Source organism: Colletotrichum abscissum, assembly GCF_030869225.1.
Source record: "Colletotrichum abscissum strain IMI 504890 chromosome Unknown Scaffold_30.1, whole genome shotgun sequence".
Lineage (NCBI taxonomy): Eukaryota > Fungi > Ascomycota > Sordariomycetes > Glomerellales > Glomerellaceae > Colletotrichum > Colletotrichum abscissum.
In genome coordinates, this window is record NW_026850210.1 from 304,350 (window position 1) to 324,185 (window position 19,836).

Here is a 19,836-nt window from a genome sequence, read left to right on the forward strand (position 1 = left end):
GCAACAGTCAAGTGTTGGCAGCGGGTCTGGGGGAGTATTGGTTTCGAAACGAGATTTCTGGGGATTTCAAAGAGCTTAGACAAGTTCGGATGCCGTGGGGCATTTAACGAACACACCAATAGGTAGTTTGTAAACACCAAAAGCTTACCTGCCCGTGCCAGACTTGGTTTTTTGAGATGAAACCGTTCGGCTATCGGCGGCGTGCCAAATGGGAACAATATGTTGACAATTGATAGAACCTTGACTGTCAGCAGAGAAGTATGGGGTCGTGTGTAGAGCTGACATCCTGGAATATGCATGATTCGAAGTTCAAAATCACTGGTGAGGTTCATGTAGCGATTCGAGAACGCTGAGTACGTGCATGAATGAGGAAACTAGAATTGCGAAGTGAAATTAGTTTCTGACTCTGCAGCTTAGGAACATGGTCTGGGGAAGCATAGACAAGCCTAGCTGATCGTAGGGCTGGAGGACCAAGCAGCCGGTATGCACAATAAAGTGCAGTAGCGTACAACCCTAATGGACGAGCCGCGATATGTGGAAGTGTTCACCGCTCACCTTGCCGGGGTGAGGCGCTCACCGATCAGCCCGCACTCACCGGGGGATCGACGGTCCAGACCGCCATAGACCGTAGAATGCATTTGGACTGGTGCAAGACCGAAGCGAGCCAACAAAAAGCTCCCCTGAGAATAGACCAATTACAGCTAAGCTTCCTTCGGAAGCCTCCGGCCTGAGCACCGCCGCCCTTGTTGCGATTTCCCTCCCCCCCTTCACCGCATTTCTTCAACGACACCCCGCCACCATTCCTGCAATTGCCACCTCCCATCCACCGTCCGCGGGTGTTCCCTCGAGCAGGTTCGGAAATGACCTGATACGCGTGGCGACTGCCGTCGAAATGCCACCCAATCGAACCCATCCAACATGTCGCCGTTTCGCCCGCTGCGGCCGCGGCCATTAGCCGAAGGGTCACCGGCCAACCTGCGGCAGAACCCCGATTCCAATCCTGATCCCAATGCCGAGCCCGGTACCGGTACCGTACGCGGTCCCGGCCTTGGGCCTGGTCGACCTAACATCAGCCTTCGCCGTCCTGCGCGGCCACGCAAGACCAACAGCGCCTGTGATCCGTGCCGGAGGCGAAAGACAAAGGTGGGCCTTGGCCTCCCCTGTCTTGCGTTTGCCCTGCGGCGTTGTTTCTCGACGTGCCAATCAGTTTACATGCTTTGGATCCCTCCGCAAGGTGCTAATTGCCGTCTTGATAGTGCGATGGACGGCTCCCACGATGTGTTATGTGTGATCACCGAACGGAAAATTGCGAATACACCTATACCGTCCGACATCGTGTAACTCTTGCCGAAGTGGAGCAGTCCAAACGAGGTGGCCCTGCCGAGATACTCGAATCTCTTCGAACACTTCCGCCAGAACAAGCCCTCGAATTGTTTCGCAAACTACGCAACGAGACGCCCGGACGTGCTTTGAATCTTGCACGCCCATCCGATCAGCAACACCTTAGAGGCCTTCTCCCACCCACGCAGAACAGCCTTGGTTTCGAATTGACGATTCGACACCCTGTGGCATATCCTGCCCTGTTCCCGGTGCCGTACACGGACTTGACTCTCGGAGCCTTACTCCAGCCTGTGACGAAGGCATGGTTGCAAGGGCAGCAGGGGCAGCAAGATGCGTATGTCAATCTTATCAATTCTTTAATACAGATCCTCATTGTCAGGGGAGACTGTGAACGTACCTTCAACCGGCACTGCCATCAGAAGATGGCTCGAGGCTCGACCGAATGCCACCATGGCGTACTGACTTATAAGTCACAGGTCTTCAAGACAGGTCTCCCCTTTCGGGGGTCCATACCTGACTCCCGAGCGAGATGAGGACGCAAGTTCAGGATCAAAAACCGGTTCACCTGATCATACAGGGGCTGTGAATCCCAAACCACTCTTCGACGAACGATTACGTCTGCTTGATGTCAGCAAGTGGACAAACATCCCTATACCGAACGACCTTGCCATCAGTGTTATATCGCACTATCTTGACATTGATTACGCTACGATACCCCTTTTCGACGCCGACCTGTTTGTACGAGATTTGGTTAATGTTCAACATTTCTTTTGCTCTCCGTTTCTTGTCACTGCCGTGTTGAGTTGGGCATGTGTATGTTGCCCATCATCCCCATTGCAATCATCAGGTGCTGACACAAACAGCAAGCATATACGACCCTCCATACCGATGCCGCCGCTTTCAGTGTAGCTCTTTTCGCGGAATCTCAGCAGTACTTCTCTGATCAGCAGCAACCCAATAGCGTCACAACAGTCGCTGCACTTCAAATCCTAAGCATGTGCGCCGTGACGTACGGCAAAGACGACATGAGTCTTCGGTTCCTACAAGAAAGTGTCAGGTTGGGTAAAGCGATGGGCCTCTTCAATGTTCAGTCCGAGGCCGAATCTGCGACCGTCTGGCTTGGCGGCCATACAGAGTGGACGAGAGCGGCGTCATACACGGCCTGGGGCGTTTACAATTGGGTATCGTGAGTAGCCTTTACCCTATGAACGTTGCTATTGAGAGACGCCTCTAACCCACGTAGGGTATATTCCCTCCACTACCGCGTCCACGAAATCCACACACCGCCGTTGCTGCCGATGCCTAGAGATCTGGTCTTATTTCTACCAAGCGACGATCCGAGGTCAGCCAAGACCGCATTCCATGCCCAGCTCCTCAGTGCCGCGAGCGATATGTGGGTTATCTTCAAGGACATACTGGAAAGATTCTACGGCCCTCAATACCACGGCGCCACGCTTGAGTCGACACTGAGATTCGCAGAAGGGACATATCACCGTCTACTTTGCTGGTCTGGCGCACTCTCTCTGGATATGGCAAGAGGCGAAGAAAGTAACCACAGCGTCATGCTATTGCAGTACGTCTGGCCTAGACCTGAATCCCATGATGCGTTCCGACTAATATTGGCCCAACAGCGTTTACTTCCACGCCGTGGTGACCGATCTATTCCGCCCTTTCCTCGCAACCGAGCACAAATCACAGCGCCTCTACTCCTTCAGCACACAACACGCTACCCCCGAAGCAGTCTATGCTTCGTCCGTTACACAGCTTAAGCGACTACTCCTGCTCTACCGCCTGAGATACAAGAACGCGAATTACTCCGTCCTCTGGCAGACTGCAGCCGTCTACGTCGCCAACGCCATGATCCGAGAAGGGGGACTATCACTACGGGCTGACGACCAACCCGGAAACGAGTGGAAGTTCTATTTGGACGTCTGCCTCGCAGGCCTAGAGGACTTGTACGCGTCGTTCCCCGTCTTTGGGTCAATCGCCCAGGGCATGGTGGGCATGGCGCTGCGACACTCGGCGATACGAACAAGTAGGGCCACCCGCGTGCTGGCGCAACTCGATGATATCGAGCGGCGGCACGCATCTCTCAAAGGTATGACGGACAAGACGGAGGCGCGGTGGATCATCGACTTGAACCTTGCGACGACTGATTTCGAGGGTGCTCAAGCTCGCAACCTCGTCGAAGAGCTTCAGAAGTTGATGGTTGAGCAGACCGAGTCTGAGAATCTGGGTGATGATGGAAAACAATGAGGCGTTTATACCGTGACTTTTCGAGCTGATCATGGGAAATGCACCGACACGGATCTACTTTTTGCGGTGTTGGACTTCTTGCCGTAGAAAAACACCACCTCATCCTCGACAATCTTTGTCGTTCTAACGCAATATATCAATCAAGACTTTCTGCGATACACGGTGTGGGAACTTGATAAGTGATAAATTGGGAAGGCAGCTCTGTATTGAAGCGAAGCTGATATAGACAACAAGTAGCCCTTCATTGAACAATTCGGAAGAGTTTTGGATCATGTTGATGACCGCGACTACTCGTGTTTGATGTGACGCTGCGCTGTCGGTGAAGAAAACATGCTGGGTTTCTGTAGAGAATCATGGGAAGCAGCACAAGGGGAAGACATCGCGTAAATCACCCGGCATGTGTTCTTCTCACTGGGTACGGAGCTTGTGTTTTTTTCATCTCAATGAGAAAGCTTATGGAGTGAACATGTAGTTCTGGAGGAGACAAATCAAATGTCTCGGGGAGGCAGACAGGCAAATGTAGGCAGAAAACCATCTTGATCTGTTCCGCCCGCATCTCAGTGATCTCTCCCCCTCCAAAACCTTCCAAGCATCTTCAAAGAGACGCATAGTCTAAGGAAGGTTATCAACGACGTGTCTTCGAGATCTCGTACAGCTTGGCGTCCCTTGAACGTACGAATCATCTCCACGAGATTGATTCGCGTATCTTGCTAGTGGCCTTTGAAACAAACAGTGTTGATTCGGTTTCGGAGGAAGGAATTCTCTAGCCAGTGTAGCCAAATCACCGGAGGAAGTAAGAGTCGGACTCAGGGGACAGCTCACCACTATGATCATCGCATCATTGACCACTGTCGACATCGCCTCTGTAAGGCTCTCCGTAGAGCCTAGCCCACCTTTGCTTTGCCTCCTCGTCCAAAGGCCGACCTTGGATGTGCCCGCCAAACAACATCAACCTATCCCAGTAGTCAAAGCACCGCGAGCTAAATATCAACTTCATGGTCAGCTCAAACACTGGCTCGGTGCCATCCCTCCCAATGTGAGTGACTATCCAGGTAAACGTGGTTAAAACGTTGGCAAGCTCTCCATCCACCGCTCGAATAGCGGCAATTGCGTCGTCAGAAGATCGCCCAACGTTGCCATCATCGCCTGTAGTCACGTCGACGCCCAATAATTCTGCGCAAGAGGCGATAAGTCGATCGGCGTGCACGTCGCCCGTCTTCTAAGCGGACGCCGCTTCGTTCCAAATCCTCATCGTCTCGTTGCGCGTCGGAAGTAGACAGTCTTCGAAGGCCTTTCGCACGTGAGCCTTTCCCAGATCTTCATCGTCGATGTTGATGCGAGTTTTGAGTTCTCGAGCACATTTGGCCACATGCTCTCCGTCAGCTAGATCTATATGGAGTAATCTGTGAAGAGTGCGACGATCGATCTTGGAGATGCGATCGGCATCGGCGGCGTCGAACTCAGCAATCAGCTTTTGAAGATCGATCCCTCCGGGGAATTTGCGTCTTGCGGCAGGCTGATTTTCTAACCCAGGCCACGTGAGATGGCCATCTAGGTCTAATGTGACGGACTTGTCGATGAGCCCTGCGTTCTGACCCTGTCGGATCTTTTTGATAAAGACTTTGTAGTAGTCCTTGGTGTCTTGGATACTCTTGTCAAGTGGGATACATGGACCGGAGGGACTACCGACATTTCTGTCCTCGGCTTCGAGCTCATATGACACCTGCGTATCCCCATTGTCCGGGTCAGAATGTGAGTCGAAAGTCACCGCCTCAGACCAGGGCGATCGAACCGACATCTTTGGCGCTGACCATATCTGATGATCGAGTTGATCCTGATAGGGCTCCAGGGCCTTGAGGCAAATCTCTTCATCGGCCACAGGACGCCAAAGATTGGGGTTGGACTGAACGTGCTTTGGAAGGAATAAACCATGCATCAGCGTATCCCTCGTCCTCCTGCCCATGTTAGGCCACTTTTCATTAGTGTACCCAGCGAAACCCAAAGTGTAGATGTCGGGCATCATCAGCAGGGCGGTGAGCTCTGGGGAGGGCGGTGCTCGAGTTCCATGGTTCAGAGGCATGGTAATTTCTGATCCTTCCCAAGAAGGGGGCACGATCTCTAGCCAGTCCTCCTCGTCAAGTTCCATCTCATCAATGTACTTGAAAACAACATCGGTATCGATGTCCTCGTCGTTGATCACGAAGGCGTCGAGCTTCTTATCGTTGCCGTAAAAGTAGTCCACGGCGCGAAAGATGTGGACGTAGGCCGAGAGCTTGAGTTCCTCGTGGATCCGAAAGTAGTGCGGCCCATACAATATCATCTGGGCAAGCGAAACCAAAGGAACAGGCTTCATGGGCTTCTTCGCCCCCTTCTCGGCTCCTAGATCAAGAGCGTGGTAGCAGTCATGATAAATGATGGCTAAGATCAAGGCAAGGATTGGAGACACAATATCTTGCTCGTGCTTGGCAAGGAACGCGTCAATTTCACTCATGAGACCTTTTGGGATGCTTATTCCCTGCATCTTCGGCATCATCAGTCTAAAGTGCCTCCACTTGTCCTCTCTCGTGTCAGATATGGCGGCGTAATCGGGCATAGTTTCTGCAGAGGCCACGAGTAAAGGACATGTGTGGCCCGCGGCGAAGGCATCCTGCTGTTGTTTCTTGTATTCCGCTAACTCATTCTCTGGTACGGCTCGGAACTTGCTCCCGTAGCCTTGTTCCCTCGACAAGTGCTTCAGAAAGAGTACCTGATTGGGGCGAAGCATATCGACGGGCGGGATGATGAGACACGGAAGCGTCATGCTCGAGCCTGTGCGCGCAATGTATTGGTAGGTATTGTTTTTCAGCGAGCTCACAGCGACGCTGCGAGTGAATGCGGGCGTGAAGTCGGTCGCATTGATGCCGACGTAGTAAGAGTCAATCGTGAGCGGTTTGTCAATCGTGTACCGTCGATGACACCGTTTGAGTAGGGTAACGATGATGAAATTGCCGGGGTCGTTGAGGAAGACCACCTTTTCTGGATCATCTTGGGAAGAGGTGTAGCCATCGGTTGAGTTGTCTGGTGAGAATTGACGATCTTGAAGCTTGAAAAAAGTGCCGGCGAGTTGGATGGGTTTCGGCAGCCCATTGTCCTCTTCATTCTTGACGGCATCGGCTTCACCATCGTGCCGGTGGCGTGCGACAGCACCCTCCATGGTAGTGCTCTGGGGCCGAAAGAATGGGCTTCCGTATGGTACCTGCCGGGAATTTGAGGACGCTCCGTCGAGAAGTCGGCGTGGCGGTTGAGGGGAGAGATAGAGAACTTCGGGAAACGACAGAAGGAGGAAATTTGAAGATAGGATGCCTACCTATCATGTGGGAGAGGCAGTCGCGAGTGCGCAAGCTTTTGCGTGGGTTGAGTTTGACGCGATAGTTGAGCAGGAAAGAAGAAAGAAAGCATGCAGACTGCAATTGAAGGAAAGGCCGCGGTCTCCTTTGTATGAATACAAGGCAGGAAGCGATGGAGAATTGGCCGAGGGAAGGTACCCAAGGTACCTTCGGTATTCGAGATGATGAGGTCAGTGAAGGAAAGCACAATTCAGAAGATAAAGTAAGATGTATGTAAAAAGGAAAGACCTACGGGAGCTTTGCTGCCTCGTAGTGGGAGTATTTAGTTTTCCGGGTTATTCTGGAGTGTCATTCGAAGCTAAGAACAATCCCTTTTGGCATGGCAATTCTCATGCTTCGGCACAGGGAGTTCTGCAGTAAGTCAAGGACTTATCATGCTCAAGTTGTAAACAATCATGTCCAAGTACCCAATACCGAAAGGGAAAAAGGGATGTGGGCGGCTTCAGATATTTGAATATGCTCTCCACGAGATCTACCTACCTACCCAAGGCTGACTTCCTCGCCTACCTCAGATGGGATCAGCTTCAGCATCATCAACAATAAGCTCCTCCTCCATCTCTTCGACCTTCACCGTCTCAGCCCCCAGCACACTCTCACCTTCATGCTCCGGCCCCTCTCCCTCCCGCCAAGCTTCAGGCCCAAGATACGTCCTCGGCCAAATATTCATCGCAGTCTTCAGCCCATCCCCAACAGGCAACCCAGCATGCACGACCCTCCCATCCCCCGTCCCATTCTCATGCAAATTCACCCAAAACACTGCATTCCCCCTCACAGGTTTGAACGCGATCCCACCATCATTGTGCTTCCTCCACATAGTCCCTTCGTCATCCAGCCTCCGATGCTGCGGCGTAACAACCTCAATCTTGGGAAACCACGTCTCGCCACCCGTACACTCGTCCTCCAAGATCGCGAAGAAGCTCGCCACCCGGTTCCACTTCCTTCTCCGTCCTGTCCTAACATCAGGTTGGAAATCATCGTACCAGTCGTGGTGGACGTTGAATCTCTGGCCCTTTGTATACCGCACCAACTGGGGCGGTCCAATCTCGTCCCGCCCGGGCGCCATCATCGTGCCCAGGAACCCTTCCGCCCTAGCGAGCACGCATTGCACGGCGACATCGTCGGCAGGGAGACCAGCAGACCAGGAGGTTCTATCTGGCGTTCCTTGCGTTCTGCCATTCTTGACGACGTAGGAGGGTTTGAAGGCTGGTTCGCCTGCTTCCAGGAGGGATGCGATGTCTGCTTCGGAGAGGAAGTTGTGGATGTAGATTACCAAGGGATCGAGGGAGACGATTTGCGTGGTGTAGTTTTGGGATTGGCAGGCGTAGGGCTCTGGTGTCAAGATCTCGGGTTCAGAAAAGGCATCATCTGTCGGTGGGGAGATGATCCTGTTCAGTGATGTTTGGAGACGGGAGGGGATATTGTGTTGTTGGATGTACGGGAGGGAGATTGCTACGAGAGCCGTGTAGGCCGATAGCCCGAGAATCTTGGTGATTGCACTCATGATGTATCACCCATCCGAAGCGCTTCTACACGATTAAGTAACAATGGCGACGATGAAGAGACGTCATGGAGGGGCAGAAGACGGGGAGTCTGGGGGGTGGCATCTTCATTTAAGACGGCATCTCAGACCATGTCCAGGGTCCTACACCTATCTACCTGGCTACTCATGGGCGCCGATCCGGTTCATCTACTTCGAATCTGTCCCCAATCCGAGGTTCCGAATGCTGCCTCAGATAGATCAAATGGAGCGTCGTCCTCCGACTGGGCGGAGAAACTCTTTCTTCACCCGGACCGCATCCCGTACCCCGCATTTTTGGGGTAGCGGTGCCTCACCGAGCCCCGCCGAAACCAATTGGGGCACGGCTTTCGGTGAGACAACGGTGAAGGTTGATGCCTTCTACAAAATCGTATATCAAACGCTTGACCACATTCGTATCAGGATTTTTATAGCAAACAAGCGACAAGTAAGAGAGGGCAATGTTCATCACATAATCCACTGCGTCCATGCTATCAAGTGGAATTCAAAAAAAGAAAAAAAAAAAAGAACGAGGGAAGGCGGAAAGGTACGAGGCGTGTGTCACAATAGCCCCTTTAGCCCCTGCGCAGCACTAAACTCGTCCTTCATCAAACGTCAAACATGGTGACAGCAGACACACGGTCCGGACGAAAGGCATTGCTTTGTAGCTCCATACCGTAGTATACATACATGCAATGCTCCCAGACCCATAGGCAGCAAGTTGGTCTTCAAAATATTCCCACAGTGGTATCCACGGCTTCCTATATACCAGGACAATACGCGTACAGCAAGACCCGGCATAGCAGTTTGCAAAGAAATCGAACAACTTCTTATTCGCCTTTTTGCACAATCGCATCCACTCCGCCCCAGTGCTGTACGAGAATCAGGGGGTATGGCGAAAGGTTCCAGGAAATGCCAAAAGCTCCATCGCAAAAAGATCCCTAAACCATGGTAGCAAACGCCACGCAGGAAATGCACCGTTAAATTCGCTCCCTGTCGCTCTAGATCTGGCTGTGTCGCGCACGCTTGCGAGCGCTTCCTTGAGATGATGATGGGTGCAGCTTGTCGTTCTTCTCCCTCTTGAGCTTGTCGTCGAGGACACGGGCTATTGGTAGTTAGCATAGTCATTATTTTCACCGTATTCGAGCGCCGCCACATACTAAGCACGTCGTATCCGAACTGGGGGTACTCCAAGCACAGAGAGCGGAACTCGTCCTCGGCCTCGGAGCGGAGGGTATGCGAGCGCATGGCCCAGAACTGTGCGACGGGAGCGCGGATGGTGGTGTCGTCCTTGCCAGTGTAGGCGTAGACGTAGCGGGCGTAGGCGATCTCGCCCTTGGCCGTCGAGTTGACGCAGTGGATCTTGGAGCTGGCGAGCGAGCGGAGACTTGGGACACCGAACTTCTCAGCCAGGGTGTACACGCGCGCGTGCTTCAGCAGCTGCGTGCCGTCTACATCGACATCGGGACTCGAGGGGTCTTGCTCGAGTGTGCGCGAACCGGCAACCTTGCGGGGGAAGTACTCTCCTGTGTAGAGGAACTCGAGGAAGCATCCGACCGCGTCGATGTCTTCACCAACGAGCTCAACTTGGCGCGGCTGTTGCGCATTGAGTCAGTAACGTCGGGGAAATGCAGAATGCGCCGGGTGAATGCCGCAACGTGGGAGGACCACTTACGCTACCATCGTCGCTGAACTGGGCGCAGGCCTCCTTGAAGAAGGGGCTTTGCACCAGAAGCGCCTGATGAGCTGTAACAATTGCTTCCGACTCGCCCTGCCCGACCAAGAGGGTGACGACGGGGCTGGACAGGTAGCTGACGAAAGTGGTGCGCGGCTCGACGGGGTCGCTCTCGCCGCCCTCGGCAAAGGGGAGTTCCTCAGCGTTGGCATCGCCCTCCTCGGCCATCTCGACGTCGGCGCCAGGATTGGCAGGGGCGTCCTCAACAATCTCGACGTCGTTGTTGAATTCTTCGGCCATTGTAACTGGTTCGGTCGCGAGTGTGCCTGGTTTTACTTGAGAGAGTGATTCGATCAGACTGCGTCGGGCAGCACGGTTTGTCGCGACAGCAATCGGTCAATTGATCGCGTAGACGGTTGGAACAGATCGGGCGCGTAAAGACAGGCGTAAAAGAACGTGGCGGGCGTCAATGTCTAGATTGAATTGAGATTGAATCAACGACAAGCGGGAGTTGGGAAGAGAAAGTCTGTCCAGGTTCCAGATTGGGGGGGGCACGGGCGAGGCGGCGGAGCTCTGAGCTTCAAGGTAAGGGAAGGTAGGGAACCAAGCTGGCTGCAGCTGCCTCCGCCATGCGCACGGTACCCGTTAGAAGCGGGTCTGAGTGGTTCCGTTCCTTTTCCACAGGCAACATGCGACTCTGGGCAGGCACACCCCATCCAACTTGCAGACTTTCTCCAGTGAGTGTTCCTGCCAAGCGTAACGCGACGCGATACCTTGATACAGGTACCCAAGTAACCTATCGATAAGCTTTAATTTGATCGCCATTTATCGATGAGCCACTTTTCGCACGCGATCCCTTGTAGGTAGGTAAGGTAGGTAATTGGGTTGAGGCACATGTCATCGCATCTTAGATCCCTACCTCTATCCAGGAAGAAACAGCAGTTGAGACGAAAGTCAATGTTCATATTGTCGCGTGGCGGCATTCGCATTCAGAGAACAGTAAACTTGTCAACAAAGTCGATTGCCAAGGGATTGTTAAAGATTACACCAGCACCCACCACCATCGTCGTCTTCAACTCAAGCAAAAGGAGCCTCAAAAGTTATATTCAACACCAAGGAGATAGCCCCGCTCCATTAAGAGTGTACTTTGTACCATGAAGCGAATCGGTATCAGACGTAACATACCCAGAAGTACACCGTTGCAATGCAATGTGATGATGCGCTCTTGCTCCTTCAAATGCCACAACCATGCTGCAAACACAGTGACCTATCCCATTGCCCTCAGGTCTTCTCATTATGCCCTCCTCATTTCCATTGGTTTTCCTGTCCGGAGTGCGCCGACTCTCTAGGCTTCCTGTTCAACGACAGATTCGGTATACTGGGATGTATGAGCCTCAATGGCTGCTCCTGCTTCAGAACCTCCCAGTGCTTCTTCAGCGTATCTTCTCTGACCACCAGCTCAAAGTTCGCCAGGAAGCAAAAACTAATCTCCAAGCGCGCCAACTCGACGTCGCTAACGCCTCCAACTTTGGCAATCTTGCTGTGCGGGTAGCTGAGGTCTTCCAACGCCTTCATTGCCACCCGAAGTCCCGCTAGAACCAATCGATGCGCATTTCGCCGCGTCACAGGAATCGCTCGTTCGTCAACGGCTAAGCGGTGGATATACAGGCTAGTAGCAAGGTACACAGCAGTGCTCATCGGGCACCATTGGTGGATTCGCGCTAGATATTCGTCGATACCAATGGGCGGCGGTTTCTTAGAGTAGAACTTGCGCGTGATTGCACTATGCTGAAGATTAATCGGCTGCGAGTTCTCCCCAATTATTATATGTGGTTCGGGTGCTTTCGGTGGCGGTGGTGGTGTCGGCGATTGTGTCTGCCGCAGATGGACACCGTCTATTAATTGTGGTGTCGAGCTACTCGAGCCGCTCATCTGGGACATCATCGGTGGTCGACGAGGCGAAGACGCTGAAGCTGCGGCTGCAGCCTCAGCCTCCTTGCGCATGCGAGCCAGGTTCTTTTGTGAGCTTGTGCGAATGAGCTCCTTCTCTGCCGCCATTCCTCGCATATTGGGTAGTGTCGGGCTTGTAGGAGGTGGTGTTGGAGGAATATCGCCTGTTATCTTCACGAGAGCCTCGATTCCACCGCTCAAGAGCTTCATCGCCGCCCTAGGCGATAACTTGAAGACATCGGTGTTTTCGGGGACATTCGGGGGGCTATCGCAGTCGGCAACGCTCAGTCGCGGATCGGATGAAGGGTTCGGCGGCGGCGGAAGGTCGGGGACGGCGCTCGCGTTCGAGTCTGTCTGCTCCAGAGGCAGGCCCTCCTCAACAGGCTTCGGAGTCATCCCTGCGGTGCTCTGGTGTTGGTCCTGGGGGACACACCGGGGACGGCTATAAGGCGACAATGACGTCGGGTTAGGGTACGAGAGTAGTGTCTCGGTGTGTTCGGCGTGGGCAACAGCGAGCATCTAACGCTTCGAGAAAACAAATAATCATAAGCAAAAGCCCCGACGGGAGCCGTGTGATGTGTGTACCGTTGAGCTATTTCACACAACTTTCATGGCCCAAACTACTATCTTTGCACAGTTGCAGTTCCCTCGGCCAGATTCGGCTTGCGGGGGTCGGAATATGTCGCGGGGAGGCTCTTTCGCAGGTGGCCCCCAAATGGTCTGGCCCGAATGGCGTAGTTTCGAGCCGTTCTAAGACAAGCTAACAGACTTGGTCCTTGGAACAAAAGAAGGAACTTGGCGTGGAATCGTGGTTCGACTAGTAGGATGGAATTATCGTCGTTCGGCCGCGAAATATGAAAGGGCGAGCAGATGGGCAAGCTGGTGATCGGCGCAAGGTGATATTTCACCAAGGGTGTCTCTTGGTGGTCAAGAGGGGCTCGAAAAGGTCGGTCAATATTAATGCGGTGCGGCTGCACGTCTCGTTTGGGGGGTTAGAGCAAAGCAAGTGGTTCGGTTGGCAATGTCTCGCTCGGAGCAATATCGTTGGTGGTGGTATCGGTGGTTCGTGGTGGTGGTCTGGACCGACAAGGTTGAATTACTGGTAAAGGTGCTTGTGACAGAGCACAATCTTTTTGCTGATCTCGAAGCTAGTGCGGGGAACTGCAGGCATGCGGTAGGCGAAGAGAGCCCAAAAGACACGGCATCCCCGTTGCGGTGGAGGGATCGGCGATCGTCTGAAGTCGAGGACGCTACAAAGTGCTGTATTAATGGCCAAACACACTGCAACTGCAGGTAGGTGGCAGACCAAACAACGATGAAGGCCGGGAAAGAGGACGGCTTGGAGCTGCAGGCGAAGCGATGCGCTGAGAACAAATTGGGTGCCACCTGCAAGAAAAGCAAAAGGCTGGGCAGGCCGCAGAACAGCAGACTATGGGTGGCGTTTGCCTGATGGGATTTGGAGCTGGTGCGATGCAGCGGACGTCGCCGGTGCAAAGTGTACAAGCAGGGAAGCGTAGGTAGTGCCGCACAGGGGATGGAAAGTCGTATTATTCTCTGCGGAGGCGACCTGACTGGGAACGCGCTTCAACAAGCCGTGCAGTTTGTGTACTCGAGCAGATAGCGGGGGACAGACGGGCTGAATAGACCGACGGAAGAAATGTTGTAGTAGTTTGGCGGGCAAAAAAATTGCGGTATCAGTGGATGACCACCTGATGAGTCGACAAGTACTCCAAGCTGGTGGTGGCTGGCTGACTTGTTGATGGGGCGAGAGAGGAGATATGCAGGAACCACGACAGGAGGTGAGCCGAGGTGGCGAAGAGGATGGCCAAATAGTAAGAAGAATGGGATGATAACGGAAGGGCTAGTGCGCTGCCTTAGCCAGATGGGCACCTATCGAATGTGTATTGATGAATTTGCTGATCCTAGGTCGTCGTGGACGTCCCCGGTTATGTGTCGATCGTGGTCTGCGTCTGCATCTGCATGTAATGTTGTCGAGTGCGCCGGGTCGGGATGGGAGTCCGGGACATTTTAATGAGCGGTTGAAATTTTGGAGAAATTTCATTGTTCGGAAGGAGGCCGGGATTTTGGGAAGGCGGACGTGGAGGTGGAGGTGGAGAGGCAGGCACGCAGGTTCCACAGGCCGAGGATGGAACTGCGTGAAAGTACATACCGGTACATACTCCGTAGAGGCAGTCCCTTCCTTGGTGCCCGCTTGCCCGTATTGCCTTTTCCCCATCCTTGTTCTTGCCATCCTTGGTGCCTTCCTCGAGTTTTCTGTTTTCCTTCCAATTTTGAAGTGAAGCTTACACCTTCCCTCCAGCTCCTCTACCTAAGGTATGTCCCGGTAGGTACCTAGGTAGGTTGGTATGGTAGGTACCTTATGGTACCTCAAGGCATGTATGTACGTACACAGTCATCCATCCATACCTTACATGGATCTCAAGAAGGACCACAGAAACAACGCCTGCTGACTTGGAATTGACACATTTTGCTCGCACACTCTTACACACACGAACAAGATGGCAGCCGCGCCCTCGAATTTGGGTTTACATCGCCTCGCATCGGGCAGAACGGCTGCAGAGATAGCTCGGCTCCCGCGGTGACGGTTCAAATTCTCGTGTAATAAGTGAGGGGCTCCCTGGCGACGGGACATGACTAAGATGCGATTAGGTGCCCGTTAAGGCCCGATAGCAGATGGGTTGCCCTGATATCAACGGAATTTCATTCACCCAAGCACAATGCCTGCGGCTACCTTACATTGCGGAATTTGATAGGTTGGAGACACGCATAAGGCACCTGTATGGTGTTGTCTTGCAGGTGGCATCCGCTCGCCCTTTCCTGCCTTGCCCTGCAGTGGTCCCTTCCTCGTTCTCAGTCTTGTCGCAAACCTGGAGTGTGTGCTTCCTCCAAATCCCCTCAGCGGGCACCTTCCATCCATGTGGTGTGGTGATGAATTTGAGCAGGGGTTCGACAGAGCTAAGAGCAGCACAGACATTGGCCTGGCCGGTTCTGTGCCCCCACCCCTCACCCCCCCCCCCCCCCCCCCCCCCCCCCTCCCCCCCGCGACCCCTTCAGACCGTGGGGGGGGGTGGGTATTGTAGGGGGGGGTCCGCACAGGAAAGAGGGCCCAGGCCCCGTGCCGGGGCCGGTCTGTGGCCCCCCCCCCCCCCCCCCCCCCCCCCCCCCCGTTTTATTTTGGAGGCAGGCGCCGATGGTGGCTCAAAGTGGAGTTTTAGGGGTCCCTTTTTTGCTTGTCAAATGACCAGATTTGATGCACGAGCCCCCGGATAATTGAGGCAGGCATCACTGCAGGCTCTCGAAAGCTGACGAAACGCTCTTCCAGATCTTCTAGGCTTTCTATCCACACCGAGCTTGACTGGCTGGTTGGTGGAGCTTTTCAATAATGTGTCTTGAATTGCCATTGATTTTTTTTCTGCATCTTCCCACGCCGCTGCAGATTCGATGTGACGGCAAACTGACGATAATGATACGAACATCCAATGTGTCCCTGTCCAAACGACCCATCGGTGGCAAACACATCGAAATCTCGGCTACACACCACACCACTTCCTTCTCCCGACTCTGTCGACTAACATGGCATCGAATACTTACCTACCCCCAGGCTTGTGCCGCAAAACCCACCCATCCATCCCCTGATTATCATCCATGGCCAGTTAGGCTCGTCGCGTACATCACACACCACGCAGACTAGCCATGATTCTGGCCGGCTTCTCGGGGAGATCTACCCGCTGGGTTAGGGGAAGTCTAGGTCTAGGTCTCGCTGCTACTTGGGCTCCTTTGGCCTCCTTTGGCCTCATTCACCGTTGCCCGCAGCCTATTGCAGCGATGATAACGGACAGCTCTCATATTCAACAATACCATCTCAACAGGACCCTCCGTCTATGTGGCTACTAATGTCGGAAGCTACCCAGCGAACATGATCCCATCGCGAAGCTAGATGACAAGTCGCGGCCGTCGATGGATTTCTTGCAGCATCTCTAGAGTCTTACTTACACCCGAGGGTCACCCATGCTCGCCCGACGACGTTCCGAGCGCTATTGTATCCCAATCAAACTTCAAATGCCCGGTCACTCTCTATTCTGCCGGGTGAGCCCCGCGACGATCCATCTACGTCTGCGAAAACAAGCGTTCAATCTACCAGGTCATGCTCTATCAGCCTGGTGAAGATACCTCATGCCATTCGCTTATACCGGTCTTGTACCTTCACCATTCCGTTTTACTTCGTCAACGCTATATCTATGAACCCAGGGTCACTTTGATATCCAAAACAGCGGTCTGACCGCCTTGCACCGTCTCAATAGCCTTCTTCAGCACACCATCAAGATCCGCCGCGTTGTCTACACGAGCAGCAAACAGGTCTCCACCCGCGGCCGCCTTGGCGATGCCGGCATAATCGGGTGCCGGGTCGAATGAGATGTTGATCTCTTCGTTGGTCGCCCTGGAACCTTCACCATCAGGGTGCACCAAAAGAAGTGACCGCCTGGGGGCGTTCCATCCTATCGTCACATCAGCTTTCGTTTCAAACTCGCCAGAAGGATTCGTTGACCACTTACCCTTGTTATTCAGAATAATCGTCAGAATAGGGATATTGTATCGCTTGGCGATCCAGTATACGCTACCTGGCACAGAGAAGAGGAATGTGCCGTCGCCAACAATTTGCACAACAAACTTGCCCTTGTTGTTGCCACCGTTCTCAAAGTCGGTTGCCAGCTTGATACCGAGAGCGCCACCGCCAGACCATCCAAGGCCACCGCCACCGCAGTTGATCCAAGATCCGGGCAGTGTGGGCTGAAGATTGTCGTGGACGAAAATTGTGTTTGTCACAGCCTCAATGGCCCAGATGGTGTCCTCTGGACACAGCTTCTTCAGTGACCGGGTAAGGTGGCCAGTGCCGAACTCGCCATCCGCCTTGGGCTGCGCCTTTTCCTCGATCTTGGCAAGAAGTTGCTTGTGAGACTCCTTGACCTTTGCCTCGCGCTCCTTGGCTTCCGCAGACTCAAGTTGAGCAGCATACTGCCCCTTTAAGTGTGCAGTAATCTGTTCAATTGACACCAGGCTGCTCGCTCGGTATCTCGACTGGGCGGCGATGTAGAAGACGGGCATTTGCTGCTTGAGCGGGTCGACATCAATATGGAAAATCTTGGCGTCCTTCTTGGGGTGGCACAGAGTGTTGATCCACGGGACGTCGCAGTCGAGAACGACAATGACATCGGCAGTGTTTACCGCGTCCTCAATACCAAATCGAAGTCCCAACCAGCCAGGGTGGTCTGCGGGGAAGCACATGTCGCTACCACCCGTGTCAACAACGCGCAGGCCCTTGACGGTGTTTGCGAGTTCCACGAGAGCGCCAGGGAACTGGTGGTCTCTGCCGCCAAATCCAGTGACGATGAGGGGCTCTTTTGCACCGGCCAATGCCTCGGCAATCTTGTTGACGGCGTTCTTGGGAAGACCTCCGAGCTCAACGGGGTCCCAGTCCTCTTGGCGAATGCTGTACGGTTCGACCTCAGCCTCCATCACCTCTCTAGCACCGCAAAGATATACGGGCCCTTGAGGGTCTGACTTGGAGAACTGAAGGGCGCGATTGACCATCTGCTTGACATTGGTTGCTGTCTTGAGCTCGCCAGAGTACCGGCAGTATTGCGAAACGATTTGCTTTTGATCAGGGACATCCTGAATCCAGTGGATGTACTCTGTTCTGCTGCCTCTCATCTCGCCTTCGATAGTGAAGGGAGACAGACCGGCAAACACCAAAACGGGCGCGCGGCCGCATGACGAGTTGTGAACAGCAGCGCCGAGACCTTGCGTTCCTACATCGACGTGGACAATAACACATTGCGGCTTTCCTGTCAGGCGAGCGTAGCCGTCGGCCATGGACATGGCGACCATCTGGATACCTCATTAGCACATGCCCAAGTGGACGCACGCGGAAGAGACGGAGTTTCATTACTTCATTGGGACATGTGATGATTCTGGGGAAGTTCCCCTTTCGCTCCCTCTGACCCTTGACCATGGCTTCGATAATACTGGGGTGGTCAGAACCCAGGTTCACGAAGCAGTGGGTGACGCCGGCATCCCATAGCGCCTCAAAGAAGGCGAAAGACGCGGTATACATCTCGGTTGATTTCGAAGAAAGGTTCCTGGCCTGTTGGATGGTGGCCTTGAACTCATCCTCGACAAGTGGCCGAGAGCTGGTAGGCTTTATACCAGCACCCGCATGAGAGGATGATGGTGATGTTGATCCCCCACTTCGATGCAGTGGGGCAGCGGATGAGAAACCGGCAAGTTGACGAGCAGGGCCGCCGACAACGGCTATGCTGGGCGCCAATGTCTGGTTGAAGCGGACTAATTTCCCTGGACGCCCACCTGCAGGGCCGAAGCTGCGCAAGCAACGTGCCATTGGCACCGGCAATTGTCTGAAAGGCATGGTGAAGAACGGCAATAACGGGCCAACTAGCCAGCCAGCAGTGTGTATTGGAGGGGGGCGGGGTAGGTATCAACAAGTGAGGTGGATGTGTGTGTGTGTGTGTGTGTGTGTGGTTGACTACTTCACAGTGTTATCAAACAACTCTGAGGGAGGGGAAGAGTCTCGCTTGGCAACTGCGTCAGTACTGAACAGTCTAGTACCTGGGAGTCGTCGAGCTTGTGTGGCACACTTCAAGCAAGCTGGGGATGAACGACTCGACCGATCACCGGTGTATGGGATACGGGGTTTGACCGATGACGCGCCGCGGCGGAGAAGTTGCACAATTCTGGAGACTCTGTATAGGCTTCGTCCTCTGAGCTGAAGCCTGATGGGGGTAGTTTGACTGAAGTCAGTCGGGACTGGGCCTCCCGTGACGGGCGACATAGACGAGTTTATACGCCCGGAACTGGGATCGTTCCACAGACCGACCGCCGGCCCAAGCTTGTTCCCCAGAAAAGGGAGCATCACGCCCTTGCGGCCCCCTTGGGCTAACCCCGCAATCGGCCCAGGGCCCGGTTTCATAGGGCGCTTGTTGTCGGCTCACTGCAGGGTAGGCGACACAGCTCCATAGCCGCTCACCCTCATCGTGTTTAGTCCCGAGAGAAGGGAGCACAAGGCGCCGTGGAGGGACATGTACAAGGGTTGAGGAGGAGGAGCGAGAGGTTGATAAGAGGAGATAGCCGTTGAGATGACATGGCAGCATGCAAGCTTCATCCCTGAGTGAAGCCGTTCGTGAGGTGAGCTGAATGATACGGCATGTACATAGGCACGTCTCTTATCAAGATGGGATCTCAAAGCCAAATGTCCCAACTTCCCTACTTGGGGACTTGTGTGTCAAACACCGCTCTGGGCCGAGGATTACCGCGACCCAGCCCCAAACAAGACGTTTTGAGGTAAACCATGGGCTAAGAATCCCGATTCTCAAGTCCCCGTCTCACAGCACAGGAGTTCCCCGCAGCAGTGCGCGCGTCCGGGCGTTCCCTGCAGCACCCAGCTGATGCGTCGAGCTTGTGCGGGGTGCAGGCGGTGTTATCTGGTGGCTTTTACTATTAGCTAAGAGGATCCGCTCGGCCTTTGAGCTTCGATGCAGAGAAGCCCGAATCTAAAGCAATGGAAAGGCGGGTACGAGGCATAGCTCAATTGATGTTGTAGCTAATTCATCTTGTAGCTGGCAATACTATTTAGTGTTATTTTCATCTTCAAGTGTCATCCCATGACTAAGTCACGT

At 53.8% G+C, this 19,836-nt stretch overlaps 8 protein-coding genes across 8 annotated transcripts; 1 reads left to right on the forward strand and 7 right to left on the reverse strand.

The window, feature by feature from the left end:
- Positions 1–918: 918 nt before the first annotated feature.
- Positions 919–3,597, forward strand: CABS01_11209 (uncharacterized protein; the record flags this gene model as incomplete). Its single annotated transcript, XM_060544564.1, has 6 exons — positions 919–1,143; positions 1,257–1,675; positions 1,818–2,154; positions 2,205–2,527; positions 2,585–2,914; positions 2,973–3,597. 6 exons carry the CDS (start codon positions 919–921, stop codon positions 3,595–3,597), a joined length of 2,259 nt encoding a protein of 752 aa, XP_060397812.1.
- Positions 3,598–4,816: 1,219 nt separating this feature from the next.
- On the reverse strand, positions 4,817–6,790 carry CABS01_11210 (uncharacterized protein; the record flags this gene model as incomplete). Its single annotated transcript, XM_060544565.1, has 1 exon — positions 4,817–6,790. The coding sequence occupies one exon, from the start codon at positions 6,788–6,790 to the stop codon at positions 4,817–4,819; it is 1,974 nt and encodes a 657-aa protein (XP_060397813.1).
- A 701-nt stretch (positions 6,791–7,491) lies between these two features.
- On the reverse strand, positions 7,492–8,484 carry CABS01_11211 (2OG-Fe(II)oxygenase family Oxidoreductase; the record flags this gene model as incomplete). The annotated part of the gene is made up of 1 exon (XM_060544566.1): positions 7,492–8,484. One exon carries the CDS (start codon positions 8,482–8,484, stop codon positions 7,492–7,494), a length of 993 nt encoding a protein of 330 aa, XP_060397814.1.
- A 1,016-nt stretch (positions 8,485–9,500) lies between these two features.
- Positions 9,501–10,474, reverse strand: CABS01_11212 (uncharacterized protein; the record flags this gene model as incomplete). The annotated part of the gene is made up of 3 exons (XM_060544567.1): positions 9,501–9,604; positions 9,660–10,095; positions 10,175–10,474. The coding sequence occupies 3 exons, from the start codon at positions 10,472–10,474 to the stop codon at positions 9,501–9,503; spliced, it is 840 nt and encodes a 279-aa protein (XP_060397815.1).
- Positions 10,475–11,479: 1,005 nt separating this feature from the next.
- CABS01_11213 (cyclin) lies at positions 11,480–12,643 on the reverse strand (the record flags this gene model as incomplete). Its single annotated transcript, XM_060544568.1, has 1 exon — positions 11,480–12,643. The coding sequence occupies one exon, from the start codon at positions 12,641–12,643 to the stop codon at positions 11,480–11,482; it is 1,164 nt and encodes a 387-aa protein (XP_060397816.1).
- Positions 12,644–13,220: 577 nt separating this feature from the next.
- Positions 13,221–14,014, reverse strand: CABS01_11214 (uncharacterized protein; the record flags this gene model as incomplete). Its single annotated transcript, XM_060544569.1, has 2 exons — positions 13,221–13,374; positions 13,878–14,014. Coding segments are annotated over 2 exons (291 nt in total), but the record flags the coding sequence as incomplete, so codon positions are not given.
- Positions 14,015–14,790: 776 nt separating this feature from the next.
- CABS01_11215 (uncharacterized protein) lies at positions 14,791–15,119 on the reverse strand (the record flags this gene model as incomplete). The annotated part of the gene is made up of 2 exons (XM_060544570.1): positions 14,791–14,828; positions 14,912–15,119. The coding sequence occupies 2 exons, from the start codon at positions 15,117–15,119 to the stop codon at positions 14,791–14,793; spliced, it is 246 nt and encodes an 81-aa protein (XP_060397818.1).
- Positions 15,120–16,381: 1,262 nt separating this feature from the next.
- CABS01_11216 (thiamine pyrophosphate enzyme) lies at positions 16,382–18,569 on the reverse strand (the record flags this gene model as incomplete). Its single annotated transcript, XM_060544571.1, has 2 exons — positions 16,382–18,031; positions 18,093–18,569. The coding sequence occupies 2 exons, from the start codon at positions 18,567–18,569 to the stop codon at positions 16,382–16,384; spliced, it is 2,127 nt and encodes a 708-aa protein (XP_060397819.1).
- Between the last annotated feature and the right edge of the window lie 1,267 nt (positions 18,570–19,836).